This window comes from Nicotiana tabacum, chromosome 7 (assembly GCF_000715075.1).
Source record: "Nicotiana tabacum cultivar K326 chromosome 7, ASM71507v2, whole genome shotgun sequence".
NCBI lineage: Eukaryota > Viridiplantae > Streptophyta > Magnoliopsida > Solanales > Solanaceae > Nicotiana > Nicotiana tabacum.
In genome coordinates, this window is record NC_134086.1 from 124303595 (window position 1) to 124323989 (window position 20395).

A 20395-nucleotide genomic window follows, 5' to 3' on the forward strand; every position below is an offset into this window, starting at 1 on the left:
TAATAAAACTAAGATAAGGTATGAAAGGTTATAATGTCCCATTCCTACTAGGTGCAGTTGACAATTCACTGTGTAGTCCAATTTTATACTCATGAGTTCGATTCGGTAGAAATGGCATCGGATAACCACTTATTAATATGGTATTTAGTTTTTATCATGTATTTTTAATATAAAAAGGCGTTTGTACCCTTTCTTCATGAGTGTTGTGTAAATATTAAGGACATGATATCCTTAGCATTTACATTGCACACATGAAATTAAGGACGTCATGTCCTTAACATTTACACTGCACATATGAAGTTAAGGACATGATAAAGTTTAACAATTGAAGATGCAAATACATGACAATTTTCCTTAATATTTACACAACATTCATGAAGTTAAGGATACCATGTCCTTAATATTTATACAACACTCATGTTTAGCACAGAGTATTTTCGTCAGAATAGGTAAAAATTTATCAAGTACTGATTAAAGAGTAAATATATTTTAAACGATGGCTAAAAAGTAAAAACATGTCTAATTAGTGGTTAGCTGTGCCTTCGATTCTTAGGATACACTTGAAAATATTGCAAGCAAAGTGCAAAGCTAAAAAAAGACGAAAAAGTTAATTGATGTACCATGTTTTGCCTTTGGTATGTATGGCGTGGCCGTGCGACAAAAGAGACCAAAGCCCATTGGAGATGGGAATTTTGGCAAGAGAGGGAGTACTAAAAGGAGAGGGTCAAACTGATAAGTACAAAAGTAGGCCTCAGTGATACGCAGTATGATTGGATGGTGGAAGGCAGCCACGTTTTTATATTGTTACGCTTAACATAGCCATCTTTCCATAACTGGATGCACCCCCAAATCTAATCACCACTCTCCTCTATCTACTAAAATACTTCCCCTCAAATCCCTCATTCCCCTTTTTATGCAGATTCCAGGTTCCCATTCTATTGTCCTTTTCCAATTCGCAGGTTGTAACAATTTTGTGCCATTCTTGAATACCCACTTCAAGATTTCATCTCCCAGGCATAAAGGTACTGTCTTTTCATGTTTTTTACCCCTTTGTTTATTGGCTAGGGTTTTGCTTTGTGTTTGTTACCGTTATTCTTCAATTGGGTTTTTGTTTTTGATTCTGTGGTTAATTTTTGTGTGTTTTATCTTGGGAAATCTTGTCAATTATGTTGGGTTTGTTTGATTTTTGTATAAGATGCTTATCTGGATTGTCTTGTAACATATGTTGGGGAAATAATTACTAGCTTTTTGGAGTTTAAGACTGGTTTAGCATTCCCCAAATGGCACACTGTTTGTATTGTTTAAGGTTGCATAATCTTCACCTGCAGATATTTCATAAATACTGACGAGAATTATGGGTTTTAGTTTCTGCATTTGTAGATGTTTGGTCCTTAATTTGGTTATACAAATTTAAATCACTTCCCTTTTCAAACTTGTTTGTTGAATGTTAAGGCTTTTCATTGACTTATTGTTTCCTCGGGATTGAATTTCTTTTTGGTTCTCTGAGGTATTTTGGGAGCGAAATTTTAATGCTTTATTGGTGGCTGGATGTGTGCAATTGGCGCTTAATCTTATATTTGTTTCGTGAATGTTGCTTTAGGTCATGGCTGGGAAGCGAGTTATAGCCATATGTCAGTCAGGTGGTGAATTTGAGACTGATAAAGACGGTTTCCTTTCGTATAAAGGTGGAGATGCTCATGCTATGGAAATGGATGACAAAATGAACTATAATGATTTCAAGATGGAGGTAGCTGAGATGTTCAACTTCAGCCTTGCTACCATGTCAGTTAAATATTTTCTTCCTGGAAACAGGAAGACACTTATAACAATCTCCAATGACAAAGACCTTAAGCGCATGATCAAATTCCATGGTGACTCTGATTCTGCTGAGATCTATGTGATGACTGAAGAAGCTGTTGATCCTGATTTCTCAAACATGCCTGGCAGTAGGTAGATTCCTTGCTGCTGCCTAAATATGTAGAATTCTCCCTTTTTAAAGGATGAAATATATGGGGATATACTGTGTTGCAGGTCAAGCCGAACGACTTTATCAGAAATGGCGATCCCTGTTGACGCTCCTCTTAGTGTCGTGGAGGATATCGTGGATGACCCCAACGAGCCTGGCCTCTTGCTTGATGCCAATTTTGATGTTGTAAGTGATACAAACAACATTGACGACACAATTGGGATAGAATCTGAAATGCCTGTTCCTGTTTCATTTGTTGCCGCTAATTATGACGAAAAGAATGCTAAAGCTGCTCAGCAGTGGCAGAATGATATAACTGGTGTGGGTCAAAGGTTTAATAGCGTACATGAATTTCGTGAGACATTGCGAAAATATGCTATTGCAAATCAATTTGCTTTCAAGTACAAGAAGAATGACAGTCATCGAGTTACTGTAAAATGCAAAGCAGAGGGCTGTCCATGGAGAATTCATGCATCAAGGTTGTCAACCACCCAATTGATTTGCATTAAAAAAATGAATCCTACACATACATGTGAAGGGGCTGTTGTTACTAATGGATATCAGGCAACGAGGAGTTGGGTGGCTAGTATTATAAAGGAGAAGTTGAAAGTTTTCCCGAATTACAAGCCAAAGGACATAGTCAATGACATACAAAAGGAATACGGCATCCAGTTAAATTATTTCCAGGCATGGCGTGGAAAAGAGATTGCTAAAGAGCAGCTTCAAGGTTCGTATAAGGAGGCATATAGTCAGCTGCCATTTTTTTGTGAAAAAGTGATGGAGACAAATCCTGGAAGTCTTGCAACTTTCACTACAAAGGATGACTCAAGCTTTCATAGGCTATTTGTATCATTTCATGCTTCACTCTATGGCTTCGAACAAGGCTGCAGGCCCCTGATTTTCCTTGATAGTATATTCTTAAAGTCTAAATACCAAGGCACTCTATTAGCAGCAACAGCTGCTGATGGGAATGACGGTGTTTTTCCTGTTGCTTTTGCCATAGTAGACGCAGAATCTGATGATAACTGGAGTTGGTTCCTATTACAGCTTAGAACTGCATTGTCAATGTGTAGTGGTATTACTTTTGTGGCAGACAGAGAGAAGGGCCTTAGAGAATCAATTGCTGAAATATTTCAGGGCGAGGATGTCTTTCATGGATACTGTCTACGCTATCTTTCTGAACAACTTATCAGAGATGTGAGAGGCCAATTTTCTCATGAAGTCAAGCGCCTTTTGGTTGAGGATTTTTATGGTGCAGCTTATGCATCAAAGCCTGACGGCTTCCAGAGGTGTGTTGATAGCATAAAAAGTATTTCAGTAGATGCTTACAACTGGGTAATGCAAAGTGAGCCTATTAATTGGGCAAATGCTTTCTTCCGTGGGATGCGATATAATCACATGACATCAAACTTTGGAGAGCTTTTCTATGGTTGGGTATCAGATGCTCATGACTTGCCAATCACTCAGATGGTTGATGCAATAAGGGGTAAGATTATGGAGCTCATTTATACCCGGCGGAATGAGTCCAATCAGTGGGTGACAAGGCTAACTCCATCTTTGGAGGAAAGGCTAGAGAAGGAAAGCCTAAATATTAGTTCTCTTCAAGTGTTGACATCTAGTGGTACCAAATTTGAGGTACGAGGGGATACTGTAGATTTTGTTGATGTTGACCATTGCGATTGTACTTGCAGAGGTTGGCAGCTAACTGGTTTACCTTGTTGCCACGCAATAGCTGTCATGGTTTGCCTTGGCCGTGATCCATACGACTATTGTGCCAGATACTTTACTGCTGATAGTTATAGATCAACATATTCAGAATCAATACATCCAATTCCAAGCTTAGAAAGGCCCAAAAAAAAGGATGCTTCTCAAGCTGCCGTAACAGTAAACCCTCCTCCCACCCGTCGTCCACCAGGGAGGCCAACTACTAAGAAGGTGGGTTCCCATGAAGTAACTAGGCGTCAACTCCAATGCAGTAGATGCAAGGGTACAGGCCACAATAAATCAACTTGCAAAGAGGTGTTATTGGAAAGTTAAGCTCTACAGGTATCTACTTTATTTTTTGTTATTATTTTTCCTGTCTTATGGGTTGTTGTTTGTTGTGTGTGTGTGTGTGTGGTGGTGGGGGGGGGGGGGGATTGGTGCTGTTATCTATTTATACATGTATACAATTTTTTTTAATTTGCTATTCGCATGTATTATTTGTGTAAGCTGCCTAACAAGTTGCCAATGCAATAGGTTAGAATTTTGGTTCAGTTCGACAATCCAGTATGTAAATGATTTGGAAAATGACTCAAGTCAATACAATAACTTATATAATAATAGAATGAAAGACCAAATGGTAGAGGTCTAGCATTGCATTTTCTCCCCAAGAAAATATCTTATTTTCTCTGAAGTCTGAACAACTTGGAGCATACATACAGTCATTATGTATCTTTTGTTGCCGCAATATGCGATTATATACTTGTATAGCTTGACAATGTACCTAAAAAGATTATTTGTGGGTGACCTTGATGATTGAGTATGAATTAACCTTGAAATTGAAGTATTTGTTTATTTTTTATGTTGGATCTCATGGATAAATTTTACCAGGCTGATCCTCGTATATTGTGCCCTTCACAACAGTTACACCACTTGCATTCAGATGGTCTCAAATTGTTGAGACGTCTTGCTGTTAAGAAGTGAAAACAAATTGGAAGAAATGGCGTCCAATGAAAATATAAGCATTTGGACAAGATAATTAGGAGATTGAGATGCATTGGGGAAAATTTGAATTTATAATTAAATAAATATCTGTGCCGAAAAGCCTCATTTGGGAGTGGCAAAATTGATTATGTTTCTTAATGAACTTTTTTCTTCTTCTTTCAGGTCAATGGACAAAAAAATGGTCCAGCATTGGGAGGAAAATTCCTTTTCTTGATCATTCTTCCCATCTGTACTTCTAACTTAAGGTTCTTGGTAGTTATTTAGTTGTTTGAGAATAATGTTAGTGACTCATAAACGAGGATATTTGATTCTCTTGTTAGTCTCCCTCTGTTGTAATGTAAATGTGGTGAATTCTACATTCAGGTTTTCATCATTAGTGATAAAAAAACGCGACTTCTGGTCGTGAAACTTAAAGTGCAATCCTTCAATTGTTTTTCTGTTTGTGGTACTTGTTTCAAGAGCAGACAGTAAGAAATATATAGGCATTTTGCTGTGTCATCATCAAATACCTTTAAATTCAGTTGCTAGTTGTTCTGGACTAGAGGTTGGTCCAACCATGCTAGTTGATAAATAGATAATAATAGATAAAATAGCTTGTATTACAAAAAGGTTCCTTATCAATGACCTATAAAAGCAAAGAAAGGAAGGGGAAATGATCAAGAAATCCCATGACCCTATTAAAAAAACTAATTTCTGTTCATTCTCTTGGTAGATTACCTTCACATTTTTTATCAAAAAAAAGGAAAGAAAAAAGATTTTCTACATTGTTTTCTTGAGTTGTAATCGTAATAAATTATTAAAGGACCTTTTATCTAGAAGGTTTTGGGCAAACTTTGTTTTTTGTACTACAACCCGAAATCTGCAGTACAATGAGGCATATAATTGAAACTTAGAAACAGAGAAGTCGTATGTCTGTACTCCTTAGTAGTACTAACACTTGTACTATGACTATATCTTGCCTTTCTTTACTCCTTAATAAAGCAGCCATTGCATTAACCATTTGGCCATTGGCAATTTTCAAGAAAAGATTTTTTCATTTATTCTATATACTTCTACTATGGAAAGCATTGACAAAGAGTCTCTATTGAGGTAAAGGGCAGTGGCAAAGGGAGTCTCTATTGAGGTAAAATATGGTGTGGAATATGGAAGATGGAGAGGATAGACAGGGACGAGGTAGAGCATGAGATGTGCAATTTTTGCTTGCCCATTCTATGCACTGCCTCTTCCCTGGCTCTCCTCCCTCGACAACCCTCTTTTTCTTGTGTTTTATTTCTCTGACTATAATGCCCAGGAACTTGAAAAATACCTTAAGGTAATTTGCTAAAATTATGAAATGATCACAAGATATTTAATTTGTTCGCTGTGACATGTGCAAGATTGTGTACAAGCAATATTGATGTATTGTCATAATTCATCTTGTAAGTAGTTTTGTGTCTGGGACTTACGGTGGTTTTACGTTTTACTCCATGTCTGTAGTTGTTATTTAACATACTTTGTATTTTAAGGAGGAAATAGGCTTTCATGACCATTTACCATCTTGAAATTAAGAAAGTATATAGCCTTTTATATCTTTTACATGTAAATCGTAAATCTATCATGTGTAAATAAAGAAAAGGGTCATAAAACTAGAGCATAATACATAAGCAACCCTTTAAACTTGTCAATATTTTTTACTAGAACATTTAGGGGTTATTTGATTGGAAAACAAGTTATTTCATTATTATTTATCTCGTGATTAGTTATCCCACCTTCTCATAGGGATAAAAAAAAATATTACAATTAGGGGTTGTTTGTTTGGAAAGATGTTATCCCGGAATTAATTATGCGGGAATAATTAATCCCGGGATTAGTTATTCCACCTTTTCATAGGGATAAAAAAGCATTACAATCCCGGGATAATTAATCCCGAGAATAATTATAGCACAATTTTCTCCCAACTAAATATGGGATAAACTCTTCTTAAATTTAATCCTAGGATTAATTATTCCTTGTCCCTCATACCAAACGAGCCCTTATGAGATAAGTAATACTGAGATTAATTATACCACTATTTTATCCCAACCAAACATGGATAAACTCATCTCAAATTTAATCCTGAAACTAGTTATCCTTTATCACTCGAACAAAACGAGCCCTTAAGACCATCTCCAACCATAACACCAAATTTCACACCAAAATGGTGTAACACTAAATTTACTCCAACCATTACACCATTTTTTACACCAAAAAATAATATTTCTTCTCTCTCTTCTATATTATATTATTATCTTCTATTTAAATTTCATTTTTTATTTCCTTCAAACAAATACTTTCTTTTTTCTTTTTTCCATATTCATTATATATAATTCACATTCACCACTTATATAATCATTTATTACAAAATTATTTTAAAGGATAAATCAACTAAAAGTGAAATCTTTGATAAAAGATAATTAAATAAATATTACATCATAGTCAAATTTAATTGACGAACTTGAATTTCATTGACGATCCAAATCTTTGTGAATTTTTTGCGACAAGAACAAAAACGAATAATCTATAAAAGAAGTCAACAATTTCAACAACCACAAGCACAACAATCTTCTACCTCGTTCTCTCAGTATTTTGGTAATTTTGGTGCACCTGCAAATGACATAGGGGATTACTAAACTTATGTTTTATGTTTTTTTTAATGTAATTTCAATTTTAATGTATCCTCTTTTGATGTACTTTAATTATAATGTATTTTTATTTTATGTATTATTAATTCTTTTTTAAATTTTATGTATTGTTAATTCTTTTTTAAATTTTAGTTTTCAATTTTCAATTTTAGCAACATTGGATATCTTACATTTGCATTTTTTATTTTTAAATAATGGTTATATTTCTCTTTATACAATTATAATAATAATAAAATTAACTTATAATTTTATATAAATATAATATATACAAAAATTAATATATCAAAAAATAGGATATAAAATTAAAATTATAAAGATCTTAATATAAAAATTAATTATATACACAATATATGATAAATTAAAACTTCAAAACATAAAAAGATGAATAAAATAATAATAAATCAAATTTAGTATGATGAATAGTGTTGCACCAAATTTAGTGCAATCTATTCCTGCACTATAATAGTGCAAAATTTGGTGTTACATTGGAGCAAAAAAATACCAAATTTTACACTAAATTTGGATTTGGTGCAAAATTTGGTGCAGCCTTTGAGATGGCCTAAGCTAACGATAATACCTATTGAATACTTGAAGTGAAGAAAAATTATGCCAATTAGACTCAAACTGCTGACATGGCATGATGTATGTAACACACGGCTATTGAAGCGTGTGAGAGGCATTATTTTCTTTTTTTTTCTCCAATCTCCTTCCTCCTCCATTCTATTGCCACCATAGTCGCTGCTCCACCTTTCAAATTCAATGTGACCAAAAAATTTACAGCCAACACTAAATTTTTTTAACAGTAAAATCACTTAAATTCAACAGAAATAGGGAACCACAGAATTACTTTTATCTTCCTCTATTACTCTCTGCCCCCAACTCCTCCCATACTCTACTGCATCGCCACCGTGGCACCACCTCAAACCCCGGGCCCAAATCTAGTTCCACTCTTTCACTTCCGTCACTTTTTAGAGAGTGTTTGGTACGAAGGAAACGAAAATATTTTTCAATTTTCTCATGTTTGGTTGGCTTAAATATTTTGAAAAATATTTTCCTTATAAACTCATTTTTCTCCAATTGTTGGAAAATGTTTTCCTTAGTAAGAGAAGGGAAAATATTTTCCAAAACTCTTTCTCAAACTTTCACACCCCATCCAATCTCTCCAAAAAAAAGTTTTTTTTTTCAAATTTCAATTTTTCTGCTACCACCCACCCTACTACCCTTTCACCCCCTCCCGCAAACAAAATTATTTATTTTACCTTAATTTTATTTTTTTGTATTTTTAACTTTTTATTTTTTCGTTTTTTCTGTACCACCCACCACTCACCCTAACCCCCCCCCCCCCCAAATTTACTTTTTTTTGTAATATAAATTTTTATTTTTTTTCGTTTTACTGTCACTCCCCCTCTCCCCGGAAAAAAATATAAATATATTTTTCAGTTTTAATTTTTTTTATTTATCGGTTTAAAGGTTCAAAATTTTACTAGTTCCAAAATTATGAGTTCGGAGGTTTATGTGTTGGAAGTTTACGGGTTCGAAATTCCGCGGTTTTGAAATTTTAGTGGTTCGAAAGTTTATGAAATTTGTGGGTTCGGAAGGTTGTTGGTTTGAAAGTTTATGGCTTCATGTTTATTATATCTAAATTATTTATGAATACTTTTGAGAAGTCATTTTCCTTAATTTGCGTACCAAACATCGAAAAATGAATAAGATTACTATTTATTTTCCAAGAAAACATTTTCTTGAAAAATATTTACCACGAAAAATATTTTTCGTTATACCAAACACACCCTTAGTCTCCACTTTTATTGCACTGCCATGGATTTCACTTACAAAAATCATCACACGGTCTCAAATAACCTGCCATCACAAACAAAAATACCCATCAGTTCAATCCAAAATATCGTATTATTAGATTTGAAAAAAAGAAAAAAAAAAAAAAAAAAAAGAGCACGAAGAAGGAGATGAGTTCTCGCTGAAAATTTGAGCTTTAGTTTTTTTTTTTTCCTATGAGGTCCTGATGGTGAACAATTCCCTTTAAAATATTGATGGTTTCAAATAATCTCTTTTTTATGCTTAAATCTGTATACATTCATATTTCTAATCAATGTTTTCAATGGAAAAAAGCACAAAAAATATAGGAAATTTGTATACATTCATATTTTTCTTTGCTTTTCTTATTTTTTCGGTTTTGGCTTTTTTTTGTTACGTGTTCTCTTCTCATTGGTTTTATTTGCCACGTCAAGAGCAAGTGATTTACACACCATTTTGTTTGCCGGGACTTGGGAGCTGCAAAATTTGTGTCTAAGGCCATCTCCAACTCTTCCCTCCATTTTCTCCTTCAAAATTGAATAAAGTTACTTTAACCATAACTCTTTTTTTACTCCCAAAAAGAATATTTTATTTTATATTTTTCTCTTTTTTCAATAATATATTATTATCTTTTATTTTAAGTTTTATTTTTTCTATTATTAAAGAAATTCTATCTTTTTTTTCTTTTTACATATTCATCACATATAATTAAATATAAAATTATATTATACCATAAATTTTTAAATAATATAATTTGTAAGAAAATATTATATATTATATATATTAACGGATAATTTAAGTAAAAGTAAAATCATTGAGATACAAGATAATTAAATACATATTACATTATAGTAAAATTCAGATTAAATATTATATAAATATTCAACTTTCACCTCTAGTATGCCCTCCTAAATGATCTATTAATGCATTATGAAGTACAAAATGAGCATCTTTATTCTTAATTTTTTTGTGTCGAGCTAAAAATTGCTCAAATCGGTGATTTTCATCTACTACCATTTCTATCTTTGGAGGTGGACATTCCCAATAAAATTAACTTATAATTTTACATAAAAATAATAAATGTACGAAAATTAATTTATCAAAATTATACGCCAAAGTTAAGATATAAAATTAATATTATAAAGATATTACATAAACATAATTAGGTATATATAAAGAGATAAATTAAAAGAGTTAAATAATAAAAATAATAATAAAGTAAGGATGAATAGTAATGGAGGAGATGAATAGTATCACTCCAAATTTGGAGTAACACTATTCAACCCCCATTTTTGGGGTAAAAATGGGGGAGCATTGGAGCCACATTTTGGCACAAAAAAAAAAAAAAAGGCTGCATTATAAAGAAATGGGGGAGAATTGGAGATGCCCTAATTGACATAATTTGTGTTCACTTCAATAGGGGCGTACGCAAAAAATATCGTAAGCGGTGTTGACATTTAAAGAAATCAACAAATAAACGCATCACTGTAACAATGCACATTAAAATAACAAAATTCGAATCTCATTAAAGAAAAAAAGAATTCATGTATCCCTTCTTGACAAGTTTTTCTTTTTTGAAATGTATTCAAAATATTCATATTAGAAATAATACTAAATACTATCTTTTTTATATATAACACTAAACATTCACTTAAAAACTCTTTCACTATTTGACTTTGCAAATTGGTTTCGACCAACTTCATCGTCGCCCAAGAAAAAGATGGAAAGAAAAAAATAGTATGACATTTGCCAGTTACCATGGAACCTACTTAGAGGAAAAAATTGTTGTTGTGCCCCAAGCTCTAGTGTGACCCACTTATTTAGTTTGCCCTCACCAGCTAAGGGGTCAACGGTTCAACCCTCGATGATACATATTTTTAAGAAGAAAAGCCACACAAAATTTTAGTTAACACGACATGAAACTACCGCAGTTCAAACCCAAGACCTCTATAAGAAGGAGAAGCGCTTGACCAGGAGAGCTAGCGAGATGTAATGCATAAAATGGTGTCATTTTAATTTATTTATAAGGATATTTTCGTACATATTAATAATATTTAGTAAATTTTTCGGCAAAGCAGTATGGGATGACACCGCTTATACTAAAGTGCATCTGCCCCTGCACTTCAAGTGTTCAATAGGTATTATCCCTAGTATAGGTGTTCAATGAAAAATATTGCCAAGTATAAGGGGCTGCCTATTAATTTTGCCTAAACTAAAAATAAATTTGTAAAAAACCATAAAACCATTACCTCAAGGGGATTGGGATCAACTATACCATCCACCACCCCTCTACGAGATGTACAAGTATTTTTTTTTTTTTTTTTTTGTCATTATCATATTTCTAATACTTGGCATTTGCCATTTCTCAAATTGAAAAGGTCCCTTGGCCCCTCTTGGTAATGGTTGAAATGAGTAAAAGTAGGAGCCATTAGATTTGATGGTGGCTAATTTGGCAAGATGGTCTGCCTCCTTGAAAAAATGCATGAGATTGACATTTGCTTGGCTAGAACACTTGTATATATGGTGATGTGCTGTCTTAAATCTTCTTCAATATGTACTAAAAATGGTTTACCAAATACTTGGTAATTTAAACTCGCTATTTTATTTTTAAGAACGCTATCGGTCGTCTCTTTTTTTTTTTAAACATGTTCTAAAAGCTAGCTATAATGAGCTAGCACCAAGTCTATGGACTCTTCAACTTTAATTATCAACTTGACCTATTATTTCTGGATTGCAAAATAATTCCTATGAGTGATCAGATTACTTGTCCAAATTTTTTGAAACGTAAGAACGTATAAATTTTTGTAATTCATTTTCGAGTAATTAATACTATTCAACTAATATCATTTCTTTGTTTCACTTTCAAAACTGATCAAACGGATAGGCCTAGGAAGCTAAATAAACCAAAAAAATAATCAGGATATGGAAAAGTAGTGCATTATGTGACAATTAGTGGCGTTTTGTTCATGGAAAACTCGTTGATATATTGCAAAGAGTTTTTCTAAAAATATGTTTGTTTAAGTTTCCTCAAGAAATTTTAGCAAAAAGTTTATTTTTTTTTAAAAAGCTATTTGTTGAAGAAGTGGTAAGTGTGTTTTTTCTAAGAAGAGACATGTTGAGTTTTTTAAGCTTATTTTAGCTTAAAAGAGGGTGAGGGTGAAATGGAGGGAAAATGAAATATTTGAGTTTGCCTCCTTGACAAAGGGACATTGTCTCATATTGGAGGAGGAAAAGACTTTTGATGAATATATATACAGTTGCTCTTCTTTTTAGTTCTTAAATAGTTAAGAAGAAGGCAAGCCTCGCGCTGCCGTCGTCGCTCGGCTTCGGGTTTGGTCAATTGATTAATTAAATTTTTGGACCAAATTTATTTGTTAATAGTAAATATTAACGTAATATTATTAAATATCCGTTTTTGTAACGGAAAATTAATATTTTAATTTGCGTAAATTATCGTAAATGGCCATTTACGTTATGGCCTTTTATGTGAACAATCATAACTGACCTCTGAAGAGTTGCACCTCTTTGTTTGTGAACTCAACATGTTGGCTATAAATAGCAGTCCATTCTCTCAGATTTTCCATGCGAAATTTTGAATTCTCCTCCTTTCTTCTGCATTATTTTAACTACAAAGAAAACAAGAATAAGTGTGATTTGCTACCGATCATTGTGTTTGCCGAACAGTTGGTTTTGAAGTACCGCTATACCAGTGTGTAATTTGTTCTATCCTGGGAGGAAATAATCCACAACCTCGGATACTATGAGGGGATTAAGTTCCTTAAGGAAATATTGTGAATTCAGTGGGCTCGGATTAAATTCTGTTTTTTCTATATTTCTGTTTATATGTTATTTTATCTTCTCCGGAATTATTTTACAAATACAGTTTACTAACAAGCTTAAGGAACTTAATTATTTTCTGTATTTGTGTTATATTCACTGTTCTGGAGACTAAAACCTTTGTGATTTTCAACTCCCGTTTTGGAGATTAAAGCCTTCGTGTGATTTTCTACTCCATTGGAGATTAAAATCTACGTCATTTTATTAAACGTTTGTTTGTGTCATTCTTTTATAGAAATGACGAATGACAACGGAAAGCATACTATTCCTATGGTGACTGTTAATGCATCGACAAGCCGAACAACACCAGCATTGGCACCGGCAAGAAAACCCGAAAAATTTTCCGAGATTGATTTCGAGCGGTGGTAGCAGAAGATGTTCTTCTACTTGACGACTTTAAGTCTACAAAAGTTCATTAAGGAGGATGTTCCTGTTCTGCCCGACGAAACTCCAGACAATGATCGCTTTCTCGTGACTGAGGCATGGAAGCATTCTGATTTTCTATGCAAGAATTACATTCTTAGCGGACTGGAGGATGATTTGTATAACGTCTATAGTAATGTGAAGACATCAAAAGAACTGTGGATTGCGCTTGAAAGGAAATACAAAACTGAAGATGTCGAGTTAAAGAAATTCGTTGCCGCTAAATTTTTGGGCTACAAAATAGTAGATAGCAAGTCTGTTATTACCCAAGTCCAGGAATTGCAAGTGATTATTCACGATCTCCTTGCTAAAAGTATAAGTTGAATTAATATTAATGTTGAAAGTATTAATTATATTATTTTTACTAATAAAATTTTCATTAAGGTTTGTGTCATCAATGAAGCATTCCTCCTTTATGGAAGGACTTCAAAAACTACTTGAAGCCCAAATGCAAGGAGATGTCGCTTGAAGATCTCATTATTCGGTTGAGAATCGAAGAGGATAACAAAGTTGCTGAAAAGAAAGGCCGTGAAAACTCAACAATAATGGGAGTAAACATTATTGAGGATGATCCTGAAAATAATAGAAAGAGGAAGAAGGCTTCTGGACCGAAAAGCAACCCAAGCAAGAAGCGGTTCAACGTAAATTGCTACAAATGTGGGAAAGCTGGACACAAATCTGCAGATTGTCGTGATCCAAGGAAAGACAAGAAGAAGGGTTAAGCAAACATAGTTGAAAAGCACGAAGATATTGATGAATTGTGTGTTATACTTTCTGAATACAACTTGATGGGAAATCCTAAGGAGTGGTGGATTGATTCTGGAGCCACTCACCATGTTTGTGCTGTTAGAGAAGCGTTTCCTACATATGCTCCCGCTGGACCCGAAGAGACGATTTCTATGGAAAATTCTGCAACGGCCAAAATTGAAAGATATGGCAAGATAATTCTGAAAATGACTTCTGGCAAGGTGGTAATTCTGAACAACATCCTTCATGTTCCCGAAATTAGGAAGAACTTTGTCTCTGTTGGACTTCTTGTTAAGAACGGGTTTAAGTGTGTTTTTGTATCTGATAAGGTTGTAATAAGTAAGGAGATGTTTGTAGGAAAAATTTACCTCACTGGGGGCCTTTTCAAATTGAATGTAATGGTCGTTGAGAATAATAAAATTTAAGCTTCTTCTTACTTACTTGAGTCAAATGATTTATGGCATATAGGTTTGGGACATGTCAATTATAAAACCTTGCGGAAATGATTAATTTGAAAGTATTGCTCAAGTTTGAATGCGACAAATTAAAATGTCAAATATGTGTAAAATCTAAGTATGTTAAACATCTTATAAATCAGTTGAAAAAAATTCAAATCCTTTAGACTTAATTCACACAGATATTTGTGAATTAAGTCAATACCATCCCGCGGTTGAAAGAAGTATTTCATATCTTTTATTGATTATTGTACTCAATATTGCTATGTTTACTTACTTAATAACAAAGATGAAGTAATAAACGCATTCAAGCAATACAAAAATAAAGTTGAAACGCAACTTAACAAGAAAATCAAAATGATAAAGAGAGATAGGGGTGGTGAATATGAATCTCTTTTTGAAGAAATATGTTTAGAATATGGAATTATTCATCAAACAACGCCGTTTTACACGCCCAATCCAATGGGATTGCGAAAAGAAAGAATCGTTCATTAAAGGAGATGATGAACGCATTGTTGATAAGTTCTGATTTACCACAGAACTTGTGGGGGGAAGTCATTCTTACGGCTAACTGGATACTAAATCGAGTACCCCATACCAAAACGCAATCGATTCCATATGAAAAATGGAAAGGAAGGAAGCCCAACTTGAATTATTTCAAAGTGTGGGTATGTTTGGCAAAAGTGCAAGTTCCTAAACCCAAAAGGGTAAAAATAGGACCGAAAACCGTTGATTGATAGTAAAGCATATCGATTTCTAGTTCATAATCAGAAAATCCCGACATTCATAATAATACAGTTATAGAATCAAATAATGCTGAGTTCTTTGAAAATATATATCCGTATAAAAAGTAATGTGAGTCGATTGGTGAAAGTATATTTAATCATGATGATCCATGACGTAGTAAACGTCAAAGAACATCTACTTAATTTGGACCAGATTTTGTAATTTTCTTATTGGAAAGAGATAGTCAATAGTGAAATAGAATCCATGTTGAATAACCATACATGAGAATTGGTTGATCTTCCTCCTGAAAATAAACCGTTGGGTTCTAAATGGATTTTTAAGAGAAATATGGAAGATGATGGCACTATTGATAAATATAAAGGAAGACATGTGGTCAAAGGGTATAGACAACGAGAAGGTCTTGACTATTTTGATACATACTCTCCAGTTACAAGAATTACGTCCATACGAATGTTAGTAGCATTAGCTACAGTTTATGGTCTTGAAATTCATCAAATGGATGTTAAGATGGCCTTCTTAAATGAAGATTTGGAGGAAGAAATCTACATGGAACAACCTGAAGGGTTTGTGGTTCCAGGTAAAGAAAAGAAGGTACGTAGACTTGTTAAATCCCTTTACGGACTAAACAAGTACCCAATTAATGGCATGCGAAATTTGACCAAACAATGTTGTCAAATGGTTTTAAGATAAATGAATATGATAAATGTGTATACATTAAAAATGTTTCAAATTACATAGTCATTATTTGTTTATATGTGGATGATATGCTGATAATGAGTAATGGCATTACCAACATAAATGTGACTAAGCGTATGCTAACTAGTAAGTTTAATATGAAGGACTTGGGAGTTGCTGATTTAATTCTAGGTATTAAGAGCCATAAAACTTCTCAAGGTCTGGCATTGTCACAATCTCATTATATTAAGACAGTACTTGAAAAATTCAAGCACTTAGATTTTAAGGTTGCAAAGACTCCAATTGACGTGAATCTTGCACAAGAAAAGAACAAAGGCCAAAACATATCACAATTGGATTATGCTCGTGTGTTGGGATGTTTAATGTATATCATGAACTGTACACGACCAGATATAACTTATGATATAAGTAAATTGAGTCGGTACATGAGTAATCCAGGTCAATCTCATTGGATGGCGATGAAATGAGTTTTGGGATTTTTAAAACATGCCCAGGATTTTGCTTTGCACTACAGTAAATATCCTGCGGTGATTGAGGGATACTGTGATGCAAATTGGATCACCAATTCAACTGATTCTAAATCCACAAGTGGATATGCATTCACTATTGGTAGATGAGTGATGTGAGGATAGAAACTCGTGTTTTAGCTGTAGTATTACATTCCAATTACTGCATTTTTATGTGTGCTTAAGCTCAAATGATAGTGAATTACACTTAGTGTGTGTTTTATGCCTTGCAGGAAGTGATCCCAAGTTCAAAAGTTAATTTAGAGCTAAATCGATCAATTTGGAGCTTTGAAGTCTAAGTAAAAGCCCAATGCATTAAACCGGGATCATGTTCGGAGGTCGTGTACCAAGTTTAGATGTTAAAAGAAGATAAAAAAATTCATTTTGAGAAATTTTCACTACTGCGCCATAGTGTGCGCCGCAGTGTGCGCCGCAGGTGTGATATTTCATGACATGAATTGAAAACAAGCTCTTTGAAGTTTTCCACTACCGCACCGCACTGTGTGACGCAGCGTGCGGCGCGCCCATACAAAATTTGCAGAGCTAAGTCCTAATTTACGTAGGAAAGAGTGTTTCGTCTGGGCCCGACCCTACTTGGTATAAATACATGTAAAAACACTATTTGGGGGACTTTTGACACACCGGAGACCAAGGGATACTATTTAGGAAGGAGATTATCAACAAATTCTATATTTCTTCATCTTTAATTTGTAATTTGATTATGCAAACTATTTGTGGGATTGTTACTATGAGCATGAGTAGCTAAATACCTAATCTAGGATTTTGATGGAACCTGTTGAAGGATGACTTTCTCGTTATGTTAATATAGATTTGCCATTGTATTATCAATATTTGTTCAACTATATGCTTATTGCTGTTGATTGAAGGGCCCTCAATTAGCTGCTCCTTTTAGTGTGCATTACTCGGGAGAGAGTGTATATTTAGGTTGTTGTTGAACATCATCACTCCTAACGTATATGAGGGATCAATACGAAGGGTTTAAAGGTGGAATTAGGGATAACGAAACCTTGGGTGCAATCTAAGAAAGCTGCAATTAAAGCTAGCTAGCATAATTCGGGAGAATATGTCTAGTATATTGTCATAATTACTCAGGAGAGAGTTACGACAATCAGAGTGCTCATGATCTATAGAGAAGACTTAGGCAAATTTATAGCAAACATAGCGGGAAGGATTCTAATAATAGGGGAAATCATAACTCTAGCCTCCCTAATCTTTTCTCCAATCCTTAGTATCTTTAGTTGTTAATTTACTATTTTAATTTGTTAGTTAATTAGTTAAACACAAAAATGTAAATATCTATAAGTTAGGAATTGTTCAAGCTTGTCTTCTTGGTGATAATGAACAACTGTAACTAAACCTTAGTTCTCTGTGGGATTCAAATCCGGACTTGTAAATCAGATTATATTTGCAACGACCACTTAGTCCTTTTATAAGGCATAGTTGGACGTGATCAAATTTTAGCGACATTGTCGGGGAATTAACAGTGTTATTGATTGCAGTTAAAAAAAAGTGCAAAAATTCTTAGTGTAGTCAATTTTCTTCAATTTAAATTGATCATTGAAATTCTAACGTTTGTAGTCGTGGTTGTTACAGGTGCATGCCTAGAAACTCCTCAAGAACTGGAGAATTGTTCGAAGCATTATCAGATCCAGAGAAGGTGTTCAAGGCATTGAACCGTGCAAACATGAAAGACAAACAACAACAGAACTCAACCGAAAGAATTGAACCAGACATGGAAGAAGATAATCTAAAAAATAGAGATAATGTGAATGACCCAATCAACAGAAACAATGCAAATGACCCAAATGATTAGGGTGTGGCACCTCTTGTGCCAGAAGCAACACTATATAACTGGGCACAACCCACAGCTGGCAACTTAGCAACTGCTATTGTAGTCCCTCATATACATGCAGATTCATTCCAGATCACAAATAACATGCTACATCTATTTCAGAACAAGGGACTATTATCTGGGCCATACGTTGAAGATCCTCAACAACATCTAAAGAACTTCCTGTCAATCTATACCACGCAGAGGCAACACAAAGTGACACCGGAAGCAATACGTTTGTTGTTGTTGTTGTTGTTGATTCCATTCTCAATGATAGGAGCATCCCAGACTTGGCTTAATTCACTCCCTATCAACTCCATCACTACTTGGGAGGAATTAGTCAAGTAATATTTGAGCAAATTTCATCCACCCAACAAGACTGCTCAGCAAATTGATGAGATATTGAGCTTCAAACAGAGACCAACTGAGACATTACATGAAACGTGAGAGAGATTCAAGGGTCTCCTAGTTACATGTCCACATCATGGTATTCTAGAGCAGATGTTGGGGCAGTGATTTTACATGGATTTGGCAAATAGTTTGAAAGCCAATGTTGATGTTTCATCAGGTGGAGCATTTTTGAGCAAGACATTCAGAGAGAGCATGATCCTGCTTGACAAGATGGCACAAAACTCAAGATGACCGACAAGGAACACTCCAGTCACTCTTATGGTTCACTCAGTGGCTATAGACCCGGCTAACTCCATAGCTAAAAATATGGCTACTCTGATGACACAAATGAGCATCCTTACCAAAATGGTTGAAGAATCAGGCCAGAAGCAGCAGGTACACATAGTTGATGCAACCAATGGGGGTCTACGTACATCATGCATTAACCAACCATATGTCTACTCGTGGAGTACTGAAGGTGATAATCAAAAATATCAAGAGAACATCAATTATGTGGCCAACTACGGGGGACCGATGTGAGCACGTGATTTTTGCTTCGCGAAAACTACTCCAAAAGAAATCGAAAAAGTAAAACAAGTTACCTTCGGGTACAATTTTGAGAATTTGCGTGATGTTTTGATAATTATTCTGTCCGTAAATGCTCGCCTTGCTATAGTTAAAAATACAAAAATACATGTTGCATGCATTTAGGAATTAGTGGTACATTTAGGAATTAATTAACCATAATTTGGTTTTAAAAAAATCACAAAAAATATGCACGTGTATTTCTTGTCATTGTGTGATTTTATTTTTTAATATTGTGGGTTAATTATTATAGGTGTTAAATAATATGTGAGTAATTTTATTTTTGATTTTATAATTTATTTAGGATTTTTGTTTAATTTTGATAATTAAAGAAAGAAGGAAAATGGGTGAAAATAAAGGAAATCGGAATTGGGCCACCCTAGGTGGACCCAAATCCAGGCCCAAAACAACCCCCATATCCGGTCCAATTTGGTCAAGCTTCGAGACGCCTCAAACGGCGTCGTATTGGTTCCTTTTAATCGGAGTCGTTGGATTAAATCAATCCAACGTCCAGGATTTCATCTCCCTTACCCGTTACCTGAACCCGACCAGTTTCCTGGTTCGAACCAACCCCCTATTTAAACCAAACGACGCCGTGTTGGTTAACTCCCCTAATCCTGGCCATCGATCTTGATTGATCCAGCGGCCAGGATTAAACCACCTACCCCATATATAAGACCCAATCCATCACCCCACGCCCCAAACCAAACCCACCTCGCCTACTCTTCATCCTCATCCCCAGAAACCCCCTTCACAAACCCTAGCTGCCTTAGGATTCCCCCACCGTAAACCCGGCAACCAAGACTCCGATGACTACCAAAATAACACCCCTGATGCACCCAACCACCCTGAACATGAATCTATTAGCCTCTTGCCTCGAATCATTCCCCATCGTCTCGAATCTTCGTTTGAAGGATCGAACAAAAACCAGATCTACACCCACCGACCCCAAACTCATACCACAACACCTCCTGACCTCCCTCACACCCTAAACATTGTTGGTTCTATTCGAA

General features: G+C 34.6%; 1 protein-coding gene, 1 long non-coding RNA gene and 1 other non-coding gene across 4 annotated transcripts; 2 read left to right on the forward strand and 1 right to left on the reverse strand.

Annotated features, from left to right (window-relative positions):
* The first annotated feature begins 555 nt into the window (after positions 1 to 555).
* On the forward strand, positions 556 to 5092 carry LOC107764407 (uncharacterized). Of its 2 annotated transcripts, none has more exons than XM_016582972.2 (4): positions 556 to 1022; positions 1601 to 1950; positions 2032 to 4012; positions 4835 to 5092. In XM_016582972.2, exons 2-3 carry the CDS (start codon positions 1604 to 1606, stop codon positions 4001 to 4003), a joined length of 2319 nt encoding a protein of 772 aa, XP_016438458.1. In that variant the 5' UTR covers positions 556 to 1022; positions 1601 to 1603; the 3' UTR covers positions 4004 to 4012; positions 4835 to 5092. The 2 variants fall into 2 exon arrangements, with proteins under 2 accessions (XP_016438458.1, XP_016438459.1); XM_016582973.2 differs by having other exon boundaries at positions 635 to 1022; positions 4559 to 5092.
* Positions 5093 to 5672: 580 nt separating this feature from the next.
* Positions 5673 to 13798, forward strand: LOC142161840 (uncharacterized). The gene is made up of 2 exons (XR_012693512.1): positions 5673 to 5795; positions 13217 to 13798. It is a non-coding gene; the product is annotated as an uncharacterized LOC142161840 (long non-coding RNA).
* A 4994-nt stretch (positions 13799 to 18792) lies between these two features.
* On the reverse strand, positions 18793 to 18898 carry LOC142162537 (small nucleolar RNA R71). Its single transcript, XR_012693787.1, has one exon. It is a non-coding gene; the product is annotated as a small nucleolar RNA R71 (small nucleolar RNA).
* Between the last annotated feature and the right edge of the window lie 1497 nt (positions 18899 to 20395).

Coding starts and splice junctions, on each gene's coding strand:
- LOC107764407 (XM_016582972.2), top strand. CDS start 1,604: ATGGCTGGGAAGCGAGTTATAGCCATATGTCAGTCAGGTGGTGAATTT. Junction 1,951..2,031: donor TCAAACATGCCTGGCAGTAG/GTAGATTCCTTG, acceptor ACTGTGTTGCAG/GTCAAGCCGAACGACTTTAT.